At 37.1% G+C, this 24949-nt stretch overlaps 3 protein-coding genes across 5 annotated transcripts; 2 read left to right on the top strand and 1 right to left on the bottom strand.

The window, feature by feature from the left end:
* Positions 1–4027: 4027 nt before the first annotated feature.
* Positions 4028–7837, bottom strand: LOC103967123 (diaminopimelate decarboxylase 1, chloroplastic). Its single transcript, XM_009380376.3, has 8 exons — positions 7155–7837; positions 6871–7045; positions 6428–6577; positions 5876–6037; positions 5334–5519; positions 4764–4886; positions 4516–4605; positions 4028–4417 (listed from the first exon to the last, which is right to left on the bottom strand). The coding sequence occupies exons 1-8, from the start codon at positions 7820–7822 to the stop codon at positions 4337–4339; spliced, it is 1635 nt and encodes a 544-aa protein (XP_009378651.2). The 5' UTR covers positions 7823–7837; the 3' UTR covers positions 4028–4336.
* Positions 7838–10955: 3118 nt separating this feature from the next.
* Positions 10956–15738, top strand: LOC103967125 (phosphatidylinositol/phosphatidylcholine transfer protein SFH12). Of its 2 annotated transcripts, XM_048581103.1 has the most exons (14): positions 10956–11374; positions 11742–11970; positions 12080–12179; positions 12281–12547; positions 12714–12791; positions 12914–13015; positions 13108–13157; positions 13263–13362; positions 13696–13926; positions 14072–14149; positions 14332–14475; positions 14598–14681; positions 14776–14841; positions 14953–15738. In XM_048581103.1, exons 1-14 carry the CDS (start codon positions 11272–11274, stop codon positions 14968–14970), a joined length of 1650 nt encoding a protein of 549 aa, XP_048437060.1. In that variant the 5' UTR covers positions 10956–11271; the 3' UTR covers positions 14971–15738. The 2 variants fall into 2 exon arrangements, with proteins under 2 accessions (XP_048437060.1, XP_048437061.1); XM_048581104.1 differs by lacking the exon at positions 10956–11374 and having other exon boundaries at positions 11840–11970; positions 12048–12179.
* A 4847-nt stretch (positions 15739–20585) lies between these two features.
* Positions 20586–24747, top strand: LOC103967124 (phosphatidylinositol/phosphatidylcholine transfer protein SFH3). 2 transcript variants are annotated; one of them, XM_009380377.3, is made up of 14 exons: positions 20586–20753; positions 21048–21215; positions 21296–21545; positions 21647–21746; positions 21850–22116; positions 22209–22286; positions 22398–22499; positions 22592–22641; positions 22906–23005; positions 23097–23189; positions 23315–23404; positions 23496–23993; positions 24138–24215; positions 24425–24747. In XM_009380377.3, exons 2-14 carry the CDS (start codon positions 21170–21172, stop codon positions 24440–24442), a joined length of 1770 nt encoding a protein of 589 aa, XP_009378652.1. In that variant the 5' UTR covers positions 20586–20753; positions 21048–21169; the 3' UTR covers positions 24443–24747. The 2 variants fall into 2 exon arrangements, with proteins under 2 accessions (XP_009378652.1, XP_048437059.1); XM_048581102.1 differs by lacking the exon at positions 20586–20753 and adding an exon at positions 20964–21004 and having other exon boundaries at positions 21141–21215.
* The last annotated feature ends 202 nt before the right edge of the window (positions 24748–24949 follow it).

Here is a 24949-nt window from a genome sequence, read left to right as displayed (position 1 = left end):
AATGCCTCTAGAGGCAAGGATTTTGACTTCTGTTGACCATCGTTTAGAGAGACCTATGACTCATTCTTTTAGTGTAATTGTGTAGTATGCAATAATACGAACGCGTGGGCACAAGCAAAATCAAATTTGGAGTTAAGATGGAGATTTTACAGATTTACGAACATGAAAGGCGATTTGGTAATTTCATGTTTAGAGATATTTTGTGGCTTGTTTTGTGAGCCATATGGGGCCCATACCCCACTCCTGCCATGTCCTGTGTCCTCTCTCTCCATAAATCTCGGTCCCTCTCTCCATAAATCTCGGTCCCTCTCTCTTTCAAACTCTTTTTTTTTTTTAACTCTTGGACCACTCTTGTTGACACCTCACTCCCTCTTACTAGGTTTATTATTTTAAAACTCTCTTTCTCTCCCATTATCTTCTTCTTCTTCTATGTTGATAGAGAGACCGAAAGGCCATACATCCAGCCACCACCTTCATTGCAAGGCACCCAATCTGCCACCACCATCCTCCAACGTGCTTCGTATGAACCACTAGGCTATCCACTTGCTGCAAACCTTGCAGCAAGTCACCACCAACTTGATACTCCCCCAACTATCCCTCAAACTCTCTTTGCGAACCATGCACGGATACTTCACTTTGGTCGCGTATTCTGTATCAGATACTTTTCGGATACGATATTTGCCGGATACTCTCGGATACCCGTCGGATACATATCATGGTCAATGGATACACTTTGACTTCATGGATACACGTATCCCACATTTGGAATACATGTATCATGCTTTTAGGATACGTTTACACCTTCAAATAAGAAATTAAAAGGAAAAAAATAATAAGAGACGAAGCTTTATTTGAAATATGATGAATATGAAGAGCTAACCTCTAATTGAAACTATGAACACAACTCTCACACTTCTTCTATATATATCAAGGGAATTAGATTTCCAACTTTTCTTCTCCAACAAATCAATGAACTTGAATTTGGATGATGAAATCGAATTCTTGTGCTATCAAAATATGTTCTAAATTATATATTTTTTATATTTGTATATTATTATATAATTTTAATTGTCGTATCTATCGCGTATCGTATCCTACTTTTTAGAGATTTTTCGTATCAATGTGTCGTGTCAAATCGTATCGCCGTATCCATATCTATGTCCATGTTTCATAGGTGCACAATAACATCGAACCACCACCACTCAACTGCTTCGGCAAGCTAGACCATCAGACCACCACCGTGCGTTGTCCTTACCTATCTTTGTCAAGCTTAGATCGTGATCATCAAACCCAGACGTGGAGCTTACACTGCACAGTGGCCATTGCCACAGTTCATCATCTTCTTCGACAAGTTCTCGTCAATTCCGACCAAGGTAGGCCTCGGGAACACTTTCTTTCCCTTTATTTTTGATGTTTGTGGAAGATCTGAGGGTTTTAAACTTGTTTTGGTAGGGTTTCGTGACTGAAAAGACAAAATGAAGTTTTTCTAGTTTTCTAGAATTTGAACCGTGGCCATCTGACCACTTTTCAGGCGAACTCCAATCATGACACGACTTCAAATAGGTATAGATCTATTCCCTGTATTCCTAACTTTATTTAGGTTTTCGAATCATGGATTTTGGTTGAGAAATGAGCTCGTTACAACCTGCAAAAGTTGTAGGTTTCATGAAGAAGGCGTGAGGGCGCGCGTGGGAAGCCATAGCGTGGTGGTGTGTGCAACGCGTGGCTGCAAGTGTAGCCACCTTATGGCAGCGCGTGCGGCAGCGTATAGAGGAACCAAATGTCCCTCCTTAGCTTTCTCGACGTGCCAAATCTGAATCCGCCATCCGTTTTTCAAAATTCGACAGTTTTAAAATAGTTCATTTATTAGCCATACTTTGTACGAAAACGCATAATTACGTTTGTATGTTATATTTACGTAAATGGTTTCATTTCTAGGTGAAACGCATCGCAATGATCTTCGACGCTCGTGAGGCGAGTTTGATTCGACGACAAGATATGTGAGTGAGACTTTTCTTTGATATATACATATATTTGTTTAGTTTCCATATATACATCTAAAAATGAATTTTCTATATGACTGTCGTAATTAAATTAACATTTATAGAAAATGACGTAGCGATGAGAATTGGGAAATCACTATAAATCTTACGGGATGCCTTAATTAAATTTACGGCTATGAATAATATTATGTTGACTAGAATTATTGAATCAATGTGGCATGACTATATTTATGTTATATGCTCATCGTTTGCTAGCACCGGTGTTAGTACTCACCTGGGTCAGAACTAGTCTTTCATGTGTATGTGCACATCACACCGTACAATCACTTTGGATCCATTGTAGGTGCCAGTCTTGTCCTATATTGCTCTAGGCAATTAGGACTCGTATGTAATGCGCATAGCACCAAACTTCACGTGATTGTAGTACTAGAGCATATATCATTGTTACACCCAGTCATGTTCACGTCAGAATACCTTTGCATGAACTCGTGTATCAGTATGTGTTGATGAGCACTCGATATGATATGTTTGTTTATGCGATATTATGTGATTACGGACGTCATGTGCTTACTTACGAAATATTGTGGCGTATTGAATTCTTGAGATTTTGCAGGTTACGGTAAGTATTTTCTTACTATACGTTATATGTATATTTTGGAAACTATACTTGTTTTACTGTGAGGGGTTTACAAAGCTTTGTTTTTAGGCCCACTCACCCTTGTTTTTCACCCCTCCAGGTTTTAGTGACAATGTTCGTGTCGACAAGGATTTCTGACAAATGCTGATATCAGAGACTATTCCCTATGGTATAAGTCTTATTCTAATTTTACTGTACTTTACTTATGCACTGACATCACGTGTGAAATGAGTTCATTCCCGCTCACATGCCCACTCTTGTATTTAGGCACTTTTAGGTTTAAATTTATTCACATTTTCTACATCACTATACTTTATGGCTTCGTCGCCCTCGTAGTGTTGGCCAGCACAGCTCGATTCGGAGTCCATGAGGACATTCCGAGTCGGTGTGTGTCAGCAAGGGAACTTCTTCCTCAGAGTAGTCGGGGTTTTTGGGCTTAGACACTCGTTCTATGTTGCCCATCCGACCTCACACACTTTTCATCCCTTCACCCATGACTTATGATACTGACAGTTCAAATCTGTGTAAGGGAAATGATTTATACTCTTTGTCTCGTATAGTATACCCATGTTTATTTTTGTTCTTTTATGGGGTTTTTTGAAATGAGTCCAAAGTAACTAAAAATTGGACCTATTTCAAAAGTTAAAAGTCACTAAAAATTGGACCTATTTCAAAAGGTAGTCTATAAAATTTGACCTATTTCAAATTTTCCCTTCTTTTATTTCTTATTTTTGTTTATTTGATCTAAATACCAAAAATAAACATGAATATAGTAGTAATATTGTGAAATGAAAACTTTCCAAATGACAACTATAATATATAACGAAATAAAAAAGGTTCCAAATCGAACTCTATTTTTTTGGGTAAAAAAACACTCAATCATGTGGCATTTCATTACATATAAATTATAACACATGTATTTAATTGTAACATATCATTATATGTCATCGGCTTATATTATAATTCATAGACTAATAACATCATGTGTGGCTTAACCGGACAAACACAAAATTATGTAAGATCTCATAAGGAATGTCGGAATCAAAGTGGATGAATTTGGTAGGCCATCACACCACTATGACATAAAAATTGACATAGAAGCTTCTCTAAGTGGAGGAACACGTCTCACGAGATTAGAGATGACACACAAAGAAGACAAATAATTGGGGCAGCAAACCCCAATTTCTCTGAATTTGAACTCGAGTTTAGTTTTGGTCCTAAACTCTGTTAATAGCTTATGGAGTCCCCCAACTTCACCTATTGTTGTATGGTTGGTCATTTTCGACTGTTCCTTAGTTAAATATAGTATTTTACATCAAAACATTAAATAAAAAGAAATAATGCACAGCCTACACGATTCATACACAAACAACAATGGCCATCGCTGTTACCTATCAAACCTTCAACTTCAAATTGATGTGTAACCTAACGTAGTTTAAACCACATATTGTTCAAGTAACAAGTGATCCATGTATCCGATACTGAAAGTCACAGAAAAGTTCCTCTCTTTCCGTCAACTAATGCACAACAATTCATTCTGACCCGAATTCTTGAATCTAAAAAAGAGAACTCATCAAGTAACAAACATATCAACGTCCACCCGCGAACACATAAGTTCCAGTGTTACAACAAACAACCAGGAATTAAGGGGAAATTCAGGCCTGTTTAGCTAGCGCTGACTACCAACCTCTTGCAATCAAAGACCCTCAAAGAATCGCATGTGGTCTTCAAATGTCTCTGCATGACGGATCTTGGCTACGGATCCATCTTCTTGGACCTGAAAGCATTGTAAAATCTCTTAGAAATAAGTTACTGGTAAAGAGCATAGATAGTGGTGTGGACGCGTAGAGGCTGTTTGCAGTAACAATTACATACCCAATACTCTGGAGGGCGCATTTTAAGATTGTAAGTTGAAGCCATGCTCATGCAATAAGCGCCTGCGTCGTGAACCACCAGACCAGCTCCCTGAAATGGGCAACTCTGGTTAGCAATCAAGCACCAAAATCCAAAAAGGAAACCTCCAGAACAGGATAACTCAGAAGAACATTGTTGTTTGATCTCCTAGTTATACAAGACAACAAATGATTATAGCCCTGACCCTCCAATAAACAGTTTACAATTACCTTAGGTGGAGTCGGAAGTTCTCTATCCTTCCCTAAGAAATCTGCAGACTCGCAGACAGGGCCCACCACATCAAAAGTTGAAATCTCAGCATCAGGTGCTGTAGGAGCAACTAGTTCTATATGCTGCAAGAAAGTTCCCACAAGTCAATTGAGATCTAAGACAAAAACAAAATGGTAAGTCTTAAAGGGCATTATGAATTCAATGATAAATTATCATGAGGCTGCCAATGATATTTCGAGTCTAACATTATAGCTAATCAGAAACAACAAAAATCTCAGATAAGGCCACTGAAATATACGATATTTGATTAAAGGTAAATGGTCTAACAGAAGCATGATCAGATACTTCAGTCATTTTTCAATGAAAAGGAGCTGATAGAAGTTTCCATGACAAGGTGACACGGGAACACAGCAAGCCACTAGAAATCACTCGCATGCATACAGTGCACACAAAAGATCCAAGAGTCTACGCCGTAGGCTATTTCTCAAATTGTCCATCATCTCCAGTTAACATTAATGAATTGACATTAAAAAAAAAACACTAGCAGTCGACTACACTTGAAAACTTACTTGGTAAGCATCGTAGAGACTGGGACGGATAAGTTCAGCCATGCTTCCATCGATCACAATAAAGTTTTTGGTGCCATTTGTTTTGACACCTGTTACTCGGTTGACCAAGCAGCAAGAATTTGCAATAAGTGATCTACCAGGTTCAATGATAAGATTCAAACCTTGTGATAGGACCACGTCACGAACCTACACCCTCAGCATCAACGTTGAGAAAATATTAGTGACATGATCTTCGTGAGCCAACTCCTTAAGAGGCTATACATTCTTGTAATAATTGTAGATGCCACTATCATACATGGACTCAAAATTCTAAAGACCCATCATAAAAACATCGAAGTTAACATCTGTAAGGTCCCAAGGATAGGATAAAGTCGGTAGTCTACAGTTCAGGTTTCAAAGAGCACCCTAACATGCATGTACGTACTGCAGTGTTAATAACTCCTTATTTGTAATACTACATTAAGGTGTTATCCACATCACTCATGCACACATGAATTGCATACTTAAGTTCGAAAACAAGATTCAAAAGATATCGTACTCACAGTGTTGATGAGATCTCTGGGTTTCGGAAGTACGGCACCAGAATGATAGTAATCTATCCCAAGTCCACCACCAATGTTCAAGTAATCAACTTGAAAACCTTGAGAACGGATTTCGTCAATGTACTTAACCATAAGAACAGCAGCATCCCGAAATATATCCACCTGGCAAAAGAAAAGGAGAGAGAGAGACTTAGATTTTGTAATAAGAGAAGTGGGTGCACCTGTCATAGAATATTGACAAACAATCAACATATACAGACAGCATAGCAGAAAACAAAAAAAACAAAGAATCATAAGTAAATCAACAGAAAAAAGAAAGAAAATTAGCTGATCAGCTTTAAAAAAATATTCTTTTTTTAAAGCTGTAACTCTATAATTATGAAGTATAAACCAGTTATTGCCAGCCAAAAAAAAAAAAAGTATAAACCAGTTGATTATGGTTTTTCTTAATGTGTTCCAGAATGACCACAAACAAACATGGTTGATAAATTTATCCTAGTTGGAAAAATTCTACTGATAATATAAAAGGATATGAACAAGTAATCAGCATACCTTGGTAATGGTAGATCCGAGATGACAATGGGCTCCAACAAGTTTTAGCTCATCAGGATGCGCCTTCACAGCATCCAAAAACCATTGCAGCTTCTCATTTCTAATACCAAATTTCGAATTCTTGTTTCCAGTGGCAACATAAGCATGAACCTATGAAAATAACACATATGTTAAAACAGTACATCAATGATTTAAAATCAATGGAAAGTTCAAATGCACAGTACAACTTTACAATAATATCCAAATATAGCAGAAATTTGATATTAAAGATGGAGGAACTGGTGTGTTAGGGGTGATTTGAGGAGGGATATCTGTATTATGGTACTTCCTAATTTTTCTAAAAAGCATACCGAACATCTCATATGTCTAACTAGTAATTTCCTCGCTGACATGATTCATGTGGTTCATGAATATCATCACATTGCAGTTTATGTATGCCATACCTGAGGATCTACATCCGGGTTGATCCGAAGTAGAACATTGACCTTCTTGCCAGCAATTCTCGCTGCGGCAACAATGTTTTCCAAGTCGAATTCACTATCAATATTGATAAAAACACCTTCTTGGGCAGCCAAAACCAAGTCCTCCAACAATTTTCCATTCCCATTAAAAATGCACCTGCACTCACAAAATTTTACAACCATGAATTCAAATACTCACACAAACAATTATATATATACACACACACACACACACACATATATACTGGGTTATGCAGAATTTTTACTTGGTGGGGTCGAACCCAGCTCGAAGAGCCAACCGGAGCTCATTCCCACTGACAAGAACAGCACCGCAACCCAATTGCCTCAAATGTTCCAAAATCTTGAGATTGTTGTTGGCTTTAATGGCGTATCCGATGACAGAGCTCAACCCCTCCAACGCGTCCTTGTAGGCCTCGACGTTTCGGGTGATCTGCGGCTTGCTGTAGAGGTAGAAAGGGCGCCGCTCGACCGAATCTAAGACGTCCTGGACCTTGAGGCCCTCGCAGTAGAGAAACCCATCGGAGAATTTGGAGAAGCAATGCTCGAACGGGGTCGTTTGGGAGTGGGATTTGGACGGGTTTTGGGAGACGACGGCGGCTCGGAGGACAAGGGGTTTTAGGGAGGTGGAGGGTCGGAGGGGCAGAATGGAGTTTTGGGAAAATGGGTTTCGGGTTATAGGGTTCTTCAGGGGTTTAAGGGAGAGGGATGATGAGGTCTGGAAAGGGAGCTGTGCAGCAGCCGCCATTGAAACCTGAAGGGGAAGAAGAACAAAGGAAGTGACTGCTACGAGAGACCTGGTTTTACTGACTGCGTTTTGTTCGTAGTGCTGCACTTTCGGTGTTTTATTTCTGACCGTTAGATGTTCATTATCTGATCTAACGGCCCATCCGAACTTTGGGAACAAAATTCCCATGGTAGTTTAGCGTCGAAATAGGGGGATGCCGTTTGTAGAAAAGTTGGTTAAATTAGAAATAATTAATTTAGAATCATCTCCGTAATTATCGAACTTATTCGCATGCTCTCTTTCTTTGCCAACGGAAATCCAAAAGTGGGCACACAGAAGAGACCATGTCAATGGAAAATGAAACAAAATCCTCATTGCTCCTCTCTGGCCGTTCAATTTCAGAGATTAATACGGGTCATATGTATGCCTAGCAATTTTATCTCTTACCCTCTACATCCCCCTTTTTTTTTTTTTTTGATACGAAGAAGGTCTAAGGCGGAAGAAGGGCGGAGGAGGGCGATAGTCGAACTCTGTCCGTGGATGTGGGGGTGTAGTGCTCAATCACTGAAGTTATTAGCCCCACTTAACCCCTACATTCTTGTCAAAAGGTATTAATTCTCTCATATTTTTGAATTCCTGCGTTCGATTAATCCAAAATCTTCAACCTCCATGGTCAGTTACCCATTTTTTCCGTCGTGATCATGTTAGTATCATTTTACATGATTTGAAAGCATGCTAATAACAAAATTGTTTGGATTTTTGTATTTTTCTTTATTTTATTTATGTGTTTGTTTTGGTGTACAATTGGGTTATCTGTAGAGGTATATCCCCGACGGTCTCTAGTTTTAGCACCTTTATCCAATTCCAACCCCTTATGTAATCGATGGTTATATATATATATATGTGTGTGTGTGATCTTCTGAATGTTGAATTACACAAAATAGTTCTGGATTTCTTAGAATTAGGGTTTCATCTTGTATATATTAGAGGTTTAAATATAAATACGCAAATAGTACATGTACATTACATAATTAGGTTTAGGGTTTATCTTGATGTTCTGGTCAAAGATTTAGTTGCCCGGAGCAGAAACGCAAAACTAGTAAACAGTACTAGAATGGCAAGAAGAGTGCAGAGAAGAAACTGTAATTTGTAATTTCTCACCTACCTAGTCTCTTTCTTAGGGTTAAATTAAGAGATAATATGCATGTTATTAATTTCTACCATTTTATTTTTAACATCACCTTCCTGAGCTTCCTCTCGGTAACTTTACCCAATACACCTCCCTTACTTAAATGTGCTTAATTATATAGGTTGCGTCGATAATAATGTTACTGGTGGTGAGTCCCAAAAAATCTTGTAGTGTCTTGCGTTTAACGTATTCATAGATGACGAGTTTGATACTAATTATTCTCTTATCAGGTAATGTAAATATTTTATTGTATCAAAATAAAATTGTTCTCAGTAAACATGCTAAAGTAAAGACTGATATCATATTGATGACATATTTAAGGTTAAATAAAGCATAATTATTAGGGTTTGGAATATAACTATTCCTCACAGGGCATACACCCTATACGAATCCTGGTCCTATCATCAACGCTTGCCTGAAATTCACATCTATTATAAATGTGACACAGATTTGTTAATATTCTCTAAGATTAGCTTTCTATCAAGTCTCATCTTAGGTATGCTAAGACAACACTATACGAATTCTTGTTCAATCATTAACGCTTGCCTAAAACTTGCATAGGACTACTATTATAGAGGTGACATAGAGTTGTCAACATTCTCTAAGATTAGCTTTCTATCGAGTCTCATCTAGTGTTTAAAATATCAGTATCGATAGAAATATCAATATGTTGCAGAAAGATCGATAGATACATCCGATATCAAATATCGATATTGGTTGCCTTCCATAGAAATGATGAAAATTTGATTAAAAAAAAACATGAAAGCATGAAATTATGGTTTAGGGAATGTAATATGAAGCCACAACACATGTATGAATTAAGAATTAATAATTAGATACTGTGTAAAAAACAAGTACGTGATATGTTAGAAGGAAAACTTCTTTCTAATGACAAGTATCAAAATAAAACATTTCACTAGAACGAATAAATTATACATAACTTAATTGAAACTTTCATCAAGTTTTATTGAATTAAACTAATACCATATAGAATGCATACGTTCATGGAGTTAAAATGATAGTCAATCTTCATCTTTCATTTTGATTAGGCCTTCCTACGTAGTACTTTCCAATTGCACCAATCTCCAAATATATGATAGATTTAAAACTAAATTCACATAATTATAATAAAAAAAAAAAAAAAAAAAAAAAAAGGAAACGAAGAAGGAAATGTGAAAAGAAACGAAGAAGAAAACTCAACCACTAGTCCATAAATTTCTTTCTAAAATTTCTGCAAGGATACATAAAATATTGAGAAAAATTGACTGATTTTCGAAAGTATCTGGGATATGCGGTGAAACGTACACTTTTCTCCCTCCATATTGTTCCTTGATTTTTTTTAATATTTTTGTGAAAATATCGAGCATATCCAGGATATTTCAGACATTGGTCTCATCTTAGAGTATATCTTAAGACAAAACATTTCATGTTATTTAAATGCTTATGGATTTGCCTCATTGAAGGTCTTGTACTTACTATTTTAGCACTTAGAACTTAGATTTTCCATCTTATTAGGGCTCGTTAGGTAATGCTTTTATCGAAAACACTACTTTACATAAAAAAAAGTTTTGTTAGAAGTGTTTTCCATTAGAAAGATGTTGAGTCTGTATATAAAAAAATCATAGTGCTTTTTGAAAAAGCACTTCAAGTGTCACTTAACATTCGCTTGTTCATAAAAAAGCTTATATGACAAAAAATACTTAAGTTTTACCATCAAATAAAACCACTTACACATTTAGCTGTCTAAAAGCGGTTTTAGGTATTCTAAAAGCGGTTTTAGGTATTCTAAAAGGAGTATGTTTCTCTATTATCTTATTCCTCTCCCCTGCCATCCTATTTCTCTTCTTTCACACTTTTCATTTTGTCTTTCTTTCTCAATAAAAAAATTAATACAAAATGTTGATTTAACTTAATAATAACTGTTCAAATAAAAGAAAGAGAAAAGAAGGAAAAAAAAAAGAAGAGAAAAAATCGTACTCCATTCTAAAAGCAGTCTCAGATTATCACATCCAAACAATGTATGACGTGTATTAAAAATACAATAAGGTGAAGAATATAACATTACAACTAGATCATAGCAAAAAACAAAAGAACTAAAAATAAAATAAAATAAAATAAAAAAACAACCAAGCGTTTACATCTCGATATATCCTTTCCACAAGAGATATTCGCCCGCTGCACTGGTTTCCAAAATAGAAAACACAAAAAGATTCCTATTTGGCGCGCGTGGGATTGTGTTACCGCTGCTGTGACATCGTCTCCATGCGCCGGGAGCGGCCTGTGAAATCCACGCGCCACCTTTGTGGCCTCCAGACCACCTCTAGTGGAGGAAAATGTGCCTCCCTCCATCTCTTAGTCTCCTTCTTGAGGCTGAGGAGGGGAGGAGTGCAGGCATGTTCTTCTCCACCATATAGTCAGGGCCCTTTGCCTTTGGGATCCGTCAACCATCATGTTTGGCGGTCATGGATTCAGAATTTTGCTTTCAGCCCCATACATTTTTTACAGAAGAATATCAAGATTTGATTTCCTTAATCAAAACTTAACACAGCCGGGTGAGTTGAAACTTGAAAGCCATTACTTTCTCTTCTTTATATATTTATAGAGAAAAATGTTCAAGAATATACCCATTACTTTACAAGTTGACATTTAGTAATTTCGAATTGAAATTGTTTTGGGTTACATTTATAATTTCGTAGTTTGAGTTTTGATTGATTTGGTTTGTCATAGAACATAACTGCATTGGGTTTCTCCCAAGTCATATGAATTTTGTGTTTTCTATGTGAATTGTTTTTGCATTTTGTTTGGACATCTGATAAAATTGCAGCGATACAGAGAAGATAAATGTGTAGGAGAAAATGGAAAAGAACAAGAGAGACATCTGTGTTTGTGGGTCAATTTTTTTTTATTACTCGTGTGTAGATGAGAACTCTGAGGATGAGAGGAAAACAAAGCTTGTGTCTTTCAAGAAGGCAGCAAACATGATTACAAACTCCTTCAGTAAGGGTCGAAGGAACAGTAAGGTTATGTCTTTCCCTATAGACGATGGCATTGATGCTGAGGAGCTCAAGGCAGCTCAGGAATTCCGGCAAACACTTGTATCCGAAGAACTACTTCCCTCGAAACATGACGATACTCATATGTTGCTAAGGTTACTTATTCTCTGTTTTGATTGGCAATAACAGTTTTTTATGCCTCAGTTGCGTTGCTACATGCTGTTATGAATAGGTTGTTTGTTATACTGTTGTATGATGGTGCAGATTTTTAAGGGCCCGGAAATTTGATGTTGAGAAAACAAAGCAAATGTGGTCTGACATGCTCCAGTGGAGGCAGGAATTTGGTGCTGACACTATTATGGAGGTAGTTTTTAATGCTTATGTTGAAGTTGGAATATAGTGGAGATGGTTTAGTTGGACTAGCTATTGTTTGTCTGAAGTTTCTCCTTTTGTTTTTTCACTAAGGACTTTGAGTTTAAGGAAGTCGATGAAGTCTTAAAATACTATCCACAAGGGCATCATGGAGTTGATAAGGATGGGCGGCCTGTCTACATTGAGAGACTGGGTCAAGTTGATTCTAATAAGCTGCTGCAAGTGACAACAATGGAACGGTATATAAAGTACCACGTACGGGAGTTTGAGAGGACCTTTATATGTAAATTCCCCGCCTGTTCCGTTGCAGCAAAGAAGCACATTGATCAGAGTACCACAATTCTGGATGTCCAAGGAGTGGTATGTGAAAACTCTCTTAATTCAGGACAATTGGAGATACCCAATTATTCTGTAGATAGACTGATACTTTAATTTGTTTATTAATTGGTGGAGATCTTCTGGTTAGATCTAACTAGCATGGTGTCAAACATGACATGTGGTATTTATGTGTGTACTTGATCCACAGGGGCTTACAAGTTTAAATAAATCTGCAAGAGAACTCATTCAGCGCCTTCAGAAGGTCGATGGTGACAATTATCCTGAGGTATCCTGTAAAAAGCTGTATGATTTCAAGTTTACGTGAATCAAGCTTCTTGGATTGCTTTCCTATCATGAAAGGTAGCTTTTGTATTCTGTGGTGCTAATTGAACTTTTTGTTTAACATAGACCCTGAACCGTATGTTCATCATCAATGCTGGTTCTGGATTTAGGCTCTTATGGAACACCGTCAAATCTTTCCTTGATCCCAAGACCACTGCAAAAATCAATGTAAGCTTTTGTCCTTTGTTCACTTTAAACTAGTCAATTGGTTTAAAATTTGATCTGTACTGTTGCTAAATGAGTTGATGATTATGAATTAGGTTCTGGGAAATCAATATCAGAGCAAGTTGCTTGAAATAATTGAAGCTACGTAAGTGTTGTTCTAGGAACATTTTAGTATATATCTAGTTCAATCTAAAGCTAATTAAACTTCCTGTTGTAACTTATAATACTCTTTTTTCTATTAAACCTGCAGTGAGCTACCAGAGTTTTTGGGTGGTAGTTGCACTTGTGCCGATAAGGGTAGCTGCATGATCTCTGATAAGGGCCCATGGAATGATCCAGAAATAATGAAGGTGATTTTGTACAGTTAGAATATGAAATAATTCTTGACGCGTAATGCAACAACTTAAGCTTTGGGAAATATGGTAAACCAACAGCCTTAGTCGAACGCCTGCATTTACCTCTCTATATTAGTGCTGGAGATAGTCTATACGTAACGGAGAGTATTGGAATATTAAATAAATGTTGTCCAACAATTTAACAGCTTTTCCTTTGGGGATAGTGGTAAACTACCTGACATTATCAGCAAGTAATTGAAATTTATTTGTTGTGATACCTTTTATCTATCCTAATTCATATTCTAATGTGAACAAAAGATCTCTAAATCTGTTGCTTTGTTGAGGCAGATGGTTCAGAGTATTCGTGAGGCCAAATGCACGAGTAACACGTCAGGCGATCTGGAGAAGAAAGAGGAGAAAGAGGAGAATCAGGAGAATCAGGAGAAACAGGAGAAGCAGGAGGAGAAAATCTCTGAGGAGAAGAAAATCTCTGAAGAGGAGAAGAAAATCTCTGCAGAGGAGAAGAAAGTCTCTGAAGAGGAGAAGTTAATCTCTGAAAATGAGAAGGCTTGCACAAACGTACTCAGACCTTGGCTCAAGTTTTCCTTTTCATTTTTGTGTGTTTATGGCCTTTTTCAAACCGTCTTGCCTCTGTTTTCATAAATGTTCAGTTTCCTGACTTTCCTTATGTTTCTATTTTCTCTTGGCATGCTACTACATGAAGAGAATGGATTCTTTCTGCTCAGATACGTTTTTAGAGGCTGAAATGCATGGGGACTATCTCTCTTCTGTGCCTGAAGAAGTAAGCACCGCCCTTTATCTTTTTTGCATACTTATCAATTAGTTAACACAAACTCTCTCTCTCTCTCTCTCAACATTTTAGTCTTATTATAGTTCAACTTTGCCTCCGTAGATATAAAATTCTGGACCTGGCACTTGCTGGGCTTTATTGTTTGATATGCGAATTTGCTTCATCTTGTTCAGCTTTCAATTCCGAGAATGTATCCGATGGGATATGACGATGTTGATCCAATGGTTAGCAAGGGAACTGAGCGAGAGGCAGAAAGGCTGAATGCTGCTCTCAATCGACTCGGTGCCTTGGAACAAGAGCTATCTTCAACCAAGCAAGTAGTCATCTGGACATTTTTGAATTCTGTTATTGAAGTTTATACCAGAAAAAGAAAGATCAAAATCAAGACAATAATAAACATAACAATATACATTTTCTTTTTGTGCGAATGGTTTTCAAGGTTGAGACGCAGAAAGAAGAAAAGCTAAAGGCTGCTCTTGACCGCGTCAATGCTTTGGAACAAGAGCTGACAGAAGCCAAGAAGGTAATGTCTTGATATTTTTCAATTCTATTATTACAGTTAAAATTGAAGCTAGGAAAAGAAAACTTACACGTTTTCTTTTGTTTCATTTTTTCAGGCACTTGAGGAAGCCCGCCATAAACAAGAGGAGCTTCTAGCCTCCGTCGACAAGGAAAAGAAATCTGTATGTAACTAATTACATAATAATTGCTTAGCCAGTTCAAGTTTATTTGTATATCAGATCTATTGCAAGTTTACGTTTTGACCTTCTTGTGTTTTGGACCTGTAATTGCAGGGCTTATTCTGTTGGTGACATGATCAATGTAAAAGCATTTATCTAGTGTGGTGGATTTAGTGGCTCCAGCTTGTGTGGTTCTCTGGAGGGATGAAATAGACATTTGTTATCTGTGTTTTACTATTTGGAATGACTGGAATTCTTCCTTGCCAATGTTTTATAACAGCAGGCATTGTCATTAGTTGAGGTGCTCCAAATTAGCAACGGAAAACCACCCTCCAGAATGTGCAGAGTACTCCTTCAAAAAAGTAAGAGCCTCCTCCTGAGTTGTTTTATAAGATCAAATGTATATAGATGCAGCTATCAAGGAAAGGGAAAACATGCACCTAGGGGTTGGAACAACTATTAGAGATTCATGCGGCGCAACATTGGCAGCTAACGAAAAACCATTAAAGGGGTATTTTTCAGCAAACAAAAAAAACTATAGAACCACTACAGGGCTACTTGGAAAGAATACAATACAATTTGCAGAGGATATTGCAGGATTTGGCCTGGTCGTGCAAAACACAGAAGATGAATCTATGGCTGCGAACGGGATTTAGTTTAATTTGGTTTGCACTTGTATGTGATTATGGGGAGAACATATGGATGGAGGAGGGTCCTTTGTGGATCTTTCCGTACATTGCAAGTAATTCTTCTGCAATTGTAATATCTTCATATAAACAGAACTTCAGTTTTGAGATAAAAGAAAATAGTAATTAGGGTCTAGTCCACAGTTTCAACTCTTGTAAAAAAAGCAAAAACTTGTACCAAATATTTGATTAGATGCGGTTTTTAGTTTCTCTACGCTCACGTTTTTGTTCTTGCTTGCTTGGTTTGACACGCTGTCTGTACGTACCCTCTTGATTCCTCTCTTCCCTAAACGCTTCTCTCTTCCTTGGTTGCCAAGAAAGTGAACCGGAATTGGCAGTGGAGCTTCTTAAGCGCTATGAACAAAATTGGGTGTCAAGTTCAGAGCCTCACCGCACCAGCTGCTAATCCTTCGCTGTTTCCGTGAATGATTCTGCACAAGTCTTTCTCAAGTTAAGTCATGAATAGTGAACTTTTGGAGCAATCTATGTGAATTCGAGAAAACTGGATATAAATGTTCTTCGGATGAAATTTGCATCCAATTAGCTCAAGTAGTAACCCAAGACACATGCTTGAGTAACTAGGGTTGCTTGCTGCCTCTTGCATCCTCGTCAAAATCTTTGCGATCAAATTTAATACTGCATTAAGTTCTGATCGAGTTATTGGCAAATGTTTCGGCAACCAGCAGGCAGCAGCGGGAAAGCAATTGTAGCAGTGCCTGGTTCAACAACATTTAATAGAAGAGAAAAACCAGCTAAAAGGCAATGCTGATCAAAGAAAGTATATGGTTGAGACCATTTTAAAGCAGAAGCTTTTATTTTCCCATACGATATATAGCCTCGTCCGGCTGAGCTCCAAAATCACTGCCATCAAATTCGTGTGAAGTATTGATAATGACAGCATAATCTGTGCCATCACGAAATAAATTGACGTTGCAAATGTGATGTTCCAAGGATGATTATTCCCGTCTGAAGATGATAATCAGCCGCTGCAATGACAAGCTAACAAGGAATTAAGGCCCCGTTTGTTTCACCTTCTAACATATATATCTTCCACTATCTCAATGGTTAGAGGTGGCTGGGCAGCAGGAAGTTGTCGGTACAGCGACTTTAACAATGCGACGCCAACTGCTAAGCCTGGGTGTGAAAACCTGCCTTGTAACTTGTTTTCATTAATTGAGTGAAAAGTAATTAGTACAAAGAGAGACTTATACAGATACATGGATCAATCAAGATCCTGAAATTAAGGCCTATACAAGCTATTACGTGACTTAGACTCCTAAGTAGATGAAAAGCAATCTGAGATGACTGTACAGTAATCAAGGAAATGGACTCCTTAAATCAAGGGACTCATGACAGACTTTGGTTTATAATGTTTCAGAAACATGAAACAATATATCACTCACACAGCCTGCAACCGCAAATACCAAAATAACAAAAACAAAAAACTTTCTCTTGATCCATGCCTGTTCATTTTGTTCCTTCAACATGTGGTCAAATATACGTATGAACGAATCCTATAGTTTGGAATTACATCAGAGGCTGCGAGGCATTTATGACATCTTCCTCTAGACCACGACTCACGAGCAGTTGTGACCAAGACATCCACCATACAGTGCTCCACCAAGTAACAAATTGTACCTCTAGCCCCAGACGATACCAAATCAGAACTGAAACCCACAAGAATTTGAGGACATGTTGAGATTGAATGTACATGTTGTATTTGTTTAACAAAATTAACGAAAATTGTATTTATCGTATATATGTCTGTATTTGTTGTCGAAATAAAGATTGGTGTTATTATTCAAAAAAGTAAATGAAAGTATCTTGACAAATAGTCAAATATAATGTGAAAATAAAACCAAATGTATGCAGATGCAGCTATTAAGGAAAGGAAAAACATGCACATCTACGGATTGGAATAACTATTAGAGCTTCATAGGGCGCAACAGCTATCGGAAAACCATTGCAGGGGTATTTGGAAGGACAGCAATACAATTGCAGAGGATATTGCAGAATTTAGCTCAGTCATGCGAAATACAGAAGATGAATCTACGGCTGCGGAACGGGATTTTAGTTTAGTTTGGTTTTCACCAGCATGCGATTATGGATGGAGGAGGGTCCTCTGTCGGTCTTTCCGTGCATTGCAAGTAATGCTTCTGCAATTATGATATATCTTCATATAATGAATATTCCACTTTTGAGATGAAGAAAAATAGTACGTACTTAAGCTCAAGTTCACAGTTTCAGATCTCGTGTCGCTTCTCTTTCCTTTGCTTGTTGCTTTTCTCCAACAAAATTCTTTTACCTTCCTCAGTTTTTTTTTTTTTTTTTCATTTTTTTTCCCCATCTTTTGATATATAGTCCTTCGTATCCAAATTCATATAATTTTTTCTAGTTGTGAAACAATATCTAGAGAAACTTTTTAATAATGTAGGTGAAATAATTTGCATATTAGAAATTTAGTAAGTTTCTACCATTGATGCTTGTGAGCACATAAGTACATCCATATTGAAAAATTGGCAAAAAAAAAGATCATTTTTCAATCTCCAATTACTTAAATAATCAGTTTTCCAATAGTGGTCGATATCTAATATTTATGTTGTCAATATTTTTTTTGGCGAACAAAAGCGTACATAAACTACTCTAATACATAAAGAGGGATTAAAACTTAGGTGTAAGAAAGCGAGTCACTATCCTAACCAACAAGTCTTAACTTGTAACCTTATATTTTTTGTAACATAGTGTCGTCAAAAATTGCCACAAGTCAACATGAAAGCATCTTATAGCATCACATCACATAGCTCAATATTTGACGTAAGTCCATGATTGGCACATGAACGCTTTAATTTCCTACCCTAATTAATTCAGCAGCGGGCAAACAATTGCAAACCACCACGATGAATGAAAACTTAGTGGAGAACCACACTTGACAACTGAGATGTATACTTGACTCTTTTTTTGGGGCCACAACTTCAAAATCTTATACGAAAGAAGAATAGTGGTTGACTTTCTCTTCCAAACTTCAACAACCAACTAATGACTACAAATAGAATAAACCCTAGAAGCAAATGACACAAATTAAACTACCTCCAAAAGAGCCAACATTTTCGTTTTCATGTATAATATGTAGGTCAAATTAATATGATTAGTCGTTAGAGATGCTTTATAATTAAAAAAACTAATGAAAAAGACTTTAAAAATTTGAATTTTAACTAAAAGTCATATAGTAACTTTATTTAATGATAAAGACAAATGAAGAGGGGGGGGAACAAAAACTCAACCAAAAGTGCATGCAAGACGCACGCCAACCTCAGTTCAGAAATAGTACTAGTATTCAATTTTAAAAATAGTCAATTTAAGAAATAGTTTAGTATCCAAGTTCATTTTAAGAAATAGTCAATGTTCATTTTAAAAATAGTGAGGGAGAGGAGAGAGAGAGAGAGAGAATGTGTGTGATGGGGCAAGGGGTCTTGCATGCCAGTTTTTTATTATTTTATGTTTTATTATATTAAACGTCCTTTCATTAAAGTTTAAGTCATTATCATTAAATTTTAAACCATTTTCATTAATTAAAAGTTTGAAGAAACCCTTTCTATTGAAGTTCCCTTATAATTATTGAGGAAAGTAGTTAAAAGGACATTTTTAACAACAATTTTAAGGGGTGATTGAGCAATGAGTGTGTATGCAAGTCTAGGGAACTAACTCATATATATCCCACCATTTGTTTCTTTAATCTGTATATTCATAATTGTTGTAGTCAATACTGTTTAAAAATGTGATTGTGTAATTTAAAAGTAGGATTTCAATATGATTTGAGATAAATCTAATATTTTATGACTTATATTACTTATGAGGCAAGTAAGCTCCACGTAACTAGTATAATAAAAGCATAAAACACCAAGGAGCATAAGCAAAAATATAACTGATGAGCTTCCTTCAATAGTAATAACATATCTTTCCATTTATATTGAAATGAAATTGTCACTTAGTACTACGATTTAGTAGCATTTCTCTTCACTTGTAAGTAAGAGGTTTTAGGTTCGATTATCACCAAATGCAAAGTTGAACCGCATTATTATGGCAAACCTATTGTAAGATTTAGCCCACTCACCCACCCCCTTAGTGTAAATACTATCATTTGTTCAAAAAAAAATCATTAATTAATTAGGTCTTAATTTATTGGTATTTTCTTTTCAATGATTCTCTGGAGTTTGAATTATTTCTTCTCCCCAGTGAGAAATGAAAATATTTCATCATCGCCTTTGCTTAATTGTCAATGGATTGCTAACACTAGCTTCAATACGAATATCGCAGAGTTTTCCTTCTTTTATATAATACCAAAGTACAAATACAATATTTCAGTTGCTAGTTTCTTCGTAAGGTTCCACAAAGATCCTCATAATTTCAAGGTGTCAGTTTTGACTCTAGCAATTTCAACGAGTTATTCTCCTTCTACTCTTTACTTAAAAAGGGGACATATTAGTGACTTGCCACGATAGTCTACATTTTAAGAGACCGGGAAGACTCACACATGTATTTTAGTGTTTTCTTGACCACCATCGTGTGATCTACCAGTGCCAAGAATCGAACCCAAAACGTGCCCAGTAGAATACAAACGTGAAATTCGTTGACAACCACTCGATCATCTCTTGGTGGTTATTATGCCTCTTATACAAAAATTTCACATTGAAAATATAACAGTATAAAATACGAGATAAAATCACATTCACTTTCACCAATGCTGCTATACCCACGTCTACACTTTTTCGTTTGATTAAATCAACATATCAAATTAAGTCATTATCCTAAAATCGCAACTCTATAATTTTTTTTTTATAAGATATATTATTAACCAAAAAAGTTGGTATATTGATATTCAAACAAAAATAGTAGTAGGTTTTGCGTGGAAAAAGAAGGATGACAGTTGGGAAAAGTTGGTTAACTTGTGCGGGAAAAGGAAAAGATATTGAACGGAGTGGCTTGCATTTCGCAGCCGCAGGCCACCAAAAACAGCAAAAACTGGTCAAGCAATGCAATGCACAGAGACGACCATGTCAATGGGGAAAAAATGAAAACAAAATCTCCCTTTTATTGGTGTCAATCTTTCTTTACTAAATAAGTCATGTCATCCTCTCTGTCTGTCTAGCCGTCCAATTCTAGAGATTAATTCGGGTCATATATATGCTTCACCACTTTCTCTCTTTCCTCCCTACATTTCTTGCCAAAAAGGTATTCTTCTTCTTCTTCGTTCTCTCAACCTCCCTCTCTTCTCTACACACCCAATCTCTTGTTTTTCCTCTTTTCTAATTTCTCAACCGTTAATTTCAATACTCTCGGTGCTTATGTTGTCAAACTGTAAATCTGAAACTCTAATCAGGCTGATTCTTTCACGATGCGGTCTAAATTTATAGTTTGGCAACATAAGTATTTGTATCGAACATAAGTACCCTTTAAATGCATGAGAACAAGATTAATTCAAGGTTTGGTGTTCTAACTTTGTTTTCATTTTTGGGTGAATTAAAGTTATTGGTGTAGGGTATATCCTCCGAGGGCCCTAGTTTGAGCAAGTTGTGATATATAAGTGCTTGACCCTCCTATCCTTTGGCTGTCTCAAAGCGGTAGAGCAACCTTGCAAGATATCAACCATGTGTGACCCTATGCCTGCATCCGTCGACCGACACCTTAAACCTGGTAAGTTATAATTAACAATCAAACATTTGTGCCTACATTTTCATTCTATCTCAATCTTTGTCTGCAATTATTCTCTGCAGTTCACGAAGAAACTTCCGAGGATGAGAGGAAAACAAGGCTTGGGACTCTTAAGAAGAAGGCAATCAATGCCTCCACCAAGTTTAGGCATTCCTTTACTAAGAAGGGACGAAGAAGCAGCAGGGTGATGTCCGTCCCAATAGAGGATAACATTGATGCTGAGGAGCTACAGGCAGTGGACGCATTTCGCCAAGCACTAATCTTGGAAGAACTACTGCCTGCAAAACACGACGATCATCATATGATGCTAAGGCAACTTATATTCCATCTTTTGGCTAGCATTAACGATTAGAGGTATCCAGTTTCTCTAAACGATTCTGACTAAATTGCTATTTTCTTGTATGGTGGAAAAGATTTTTAAGGGCCAGGAAATTTGACATTGAGAAGGCAAAGCAAATGTGGACTGATATGCTTCAGTGGAGAAAGGAATTTGGTGCTGACACCATCATGGAGGTATTTTAACGCTTCTTTTTTCGATTCTTTTTTCGAACTTACCTTATGCCTTTATTGACTACTGTCCAGATGCCCTAAATTTCTCCTTCGGTTATTTTGTTAGGACTTCGATTTCAAGGAAATTGATGAAGTCTTGAAGTACTATCCCCAAGGACATCACGGAGTTGATAAGGATGGACGACCTGTCTACATTGAGAGACTTGGTCAAGTTGATTCTAACAAGCTGATGCAAGTGACAACAATGGAGCGTTACTTGAAGTACCATGTTCGGGAGTTTGAGAGGACTTTTGTCTGTAAATTCCCTGCATGTTCCATTGCAGCAAAGAAGCATATTGATCAAAGCACCACTATTCTTGATGTCCAAGGAGTGGTTAGTAAACATAGCTAGATACTTTGATTTTTCTTTTTCCCTTGTTTTGATTGCAAAACAAGTAATCTTGAGTTCGTGTAATTGATGTGCAGGGGCTTAAAAATTTCAACAAATCTGCAAGGGACCTCATCCAGACCCTTCAGAACATTGATGGTGGCAACTATCCTGAGGTATCCTGTAAATGTCATTGCAATTCTTGTGCAATAAGCTTTCTTGGTTTGCCTAGCAAGAAAACCAGTTTTGTTGTTTTATGACGTGATCGAAAGCTTTCTTCATTGTAGAGCCTCAACCGTATGTTCATCATCAATGCTGGTTCCGGATTTAGACTCTTATGGAACACTGTGAAATCTTTCCTTGATCCAAAGACCACTGCAAAAATCAATGTACGCATTCATCTTTTGTTTACCGTAACCTAATGCTGATTTACGATTTTGATATGGTAATGGTGTTAAACGAGTTGATGATTACCCATCAGGTTCTCGGAAACAAATACCAGAGCAAGCTGCTTGAAATAATTGATGCCAGGTAAGTTTCCACTAGGGCAAGATATATTTCCTTGGAATTCGGTTCAATTTTTCTTACATCTCCAAGTCTATATTGTTAGCATTCCTGATTCACATTGTGCTGTAACATATTTGTTTGGTAACGTAACATCGTATTAGCTTCATATTCTGTCATAACGTGTTTTCGTTCCTGATTCACATTGTGCTGTACATATTTGCTTGGTAACGTAATATCGTATTAGCTTCATATTCTGTCATAAAGTGTTTTCATTAAAATCTGCAACAGTGAGCTGCCAGAGTTTCTAGGTGGCACTTGTACTTGTGCTGATAAGGGTGGTTGTATGCGCTCGGATAAGGGCCCATGGAATGATCCAGACATAATGAAGGTGATTTACTACTGTTTTGTTTCTGTTTGATTGTAGTATCTTCTATGTTAATATGAACAAAGGATTAAAATCAGTTGCTTCGATGAGCCAGATGGTTCATGATGGTGAGGCCAAATGCCCGAGGAAATCTTTATCCGGCATTGAGGAGAAGATAATTTCTGAAGATGAGAATGCCTCCTCAAAGGTACTCAGATCTTTGAACTTTGGTGTAATTATGGCCTCTCTTCAAACTGTCTTCTTTTGGTTATTTTTTTCAATGATCAATTGCCTAATATCTGTTTGATTTTTGTATGCTACAACCACATGAAGAGATATGATTCCTTCAAATCAAAAACTGTTCCAGATGTTGACGTGCATTTTCAAGTGGAGCATCGAAGACCCTCTCATCCGCTTAAAAAGGTAAGCTTAGCAGACCTTCATTACCATATCGATCTCCATGGACCATGTCGCGTTTATCTGTGGATGTTCTCATTTGCTTTGTATTTTGCAGGTTTCAATCGCAGACAAGGGCAATCAGGCCTATGAGTATGACAACTTTGCACCGATGGTTGACAAGACTGTTGATGCAAATTGGCCTAAGTCAGTTCATTATGATGAATTTCCTACAGAAGGATTCCCTGTGCATGATACTCGCAAGGTTCCTGATGGACTAACCAATCAGTTACTGTCTGGACTCATGGCCTTCATCATGGGAATTGTCGCCATGATTCAATTCACACGAAGCATGCCAAGAAAACTCACTGATGCTGCCCGGTATGGAACCCCTGTTTACTACAATGGAGTGGTGGTTAAAGGCCAACCGTTGCCTGCGCCTGCCATCTCCAGCACTGACTACAAGAACTTGATGAAGCGCATGGCCGAACTGGAGGAGAAGCTGTATGCTCTCAGCTCGAAACCAGCAGTCATGCCACCTGACAAAGAGGAGATTTTGAATGCTGCTCTCAACCGCGTCAACACCTTGGAACAAGAGCTGTCATCAACAAAGAAGGTAAATCGTCTTCACATTCATGTCTTTTGGCGTTGATGTTGGCATTTCCAAAAGAAAAATGAAACCGAAACAGGAAAATCTATATCAAGAGAAAACTAACTAAACGTGAACATGTACATTTTGTTTTTGTTTTGCTTTTTGCAGGCACTTGAGGACACCCTTGTTCGACAGGACGAGCTTATAGCGAACCTTGAGAAAAAGAAGAAGAAGAAGAAGAAGTTTGTAAGTGACCTAATTATTACCCTTCTAGTGCTTAACCAGCTCTACTTATGGCCTTTTGCACTCCTCACTTGCGTATAAAATATTCAGTTTGGAGTGCAGATGGTTGAAAAGAAGTACCGAAATCGATGCCCATTGCGTAAACATGTCACTACAAATATCAGACGTGGAAAAGTGTTTTGACATAGTTGTTTTTTGAACTGTGACTGCAGAACCCTTTCTCTTGGTAAGGCGGTGATCGCTCCGGCTATTGGATTTGAAGCTCTGGATGAACAGATGAACTAACGTTGAGGGTTAGCTGTTGGTGGCGGCGGTGGTTCGATTGTCAGCTCCCCTACGGATGCGTCGTGGAATGCATTCGGTTCTATGTTTGCTAGTTTGGTACTGTAACTTACAAAGCTTTTGTACATTACTGTGCAGTGTGCCTCTCTTTCAAAGTTTGTCTATATTTTGCGTAAACATGGCACCGCTTTAGCTTTACAATGTACAATTTATTTTGGAGAAATAAGTAAATCATGAATTTTATTTGGTTAAACAAATGCATAGAATTGCAATGTATAATATTTAAGAAAATAAAGAATACGGTGATAAATTAATAGGTTATTAATTTATCAATTCATTAATTTTCCATAATTTAATAGATTTTTCTTGATATTAAGGCTATTAATTTATATAGGTTAACTGTAATATATACCGATCTTTACGGATTGTCAATGCCCTATTAGTAATATAGTTTA

The sequence above is a fragment of a genome, unplaced genomic scaffold (assembly GCF_019419815.1).
Source record: "Pyrus x bretschneideri cultivar Hongxiangsu unplaced genomic scaffold, Pyrus_bretschneideri_v1 Contig16, whole genome shotgun sequence".
NCBI lineage: Eukaryota > Viridiplantae > Streptophyta > Magnoliopsida > Rosales > Rosaceae > Pyrus > Pyrus x bretschneideri.
This window is presented reverse-complemented; position numbering and strand designations above follow the sequence as displayed.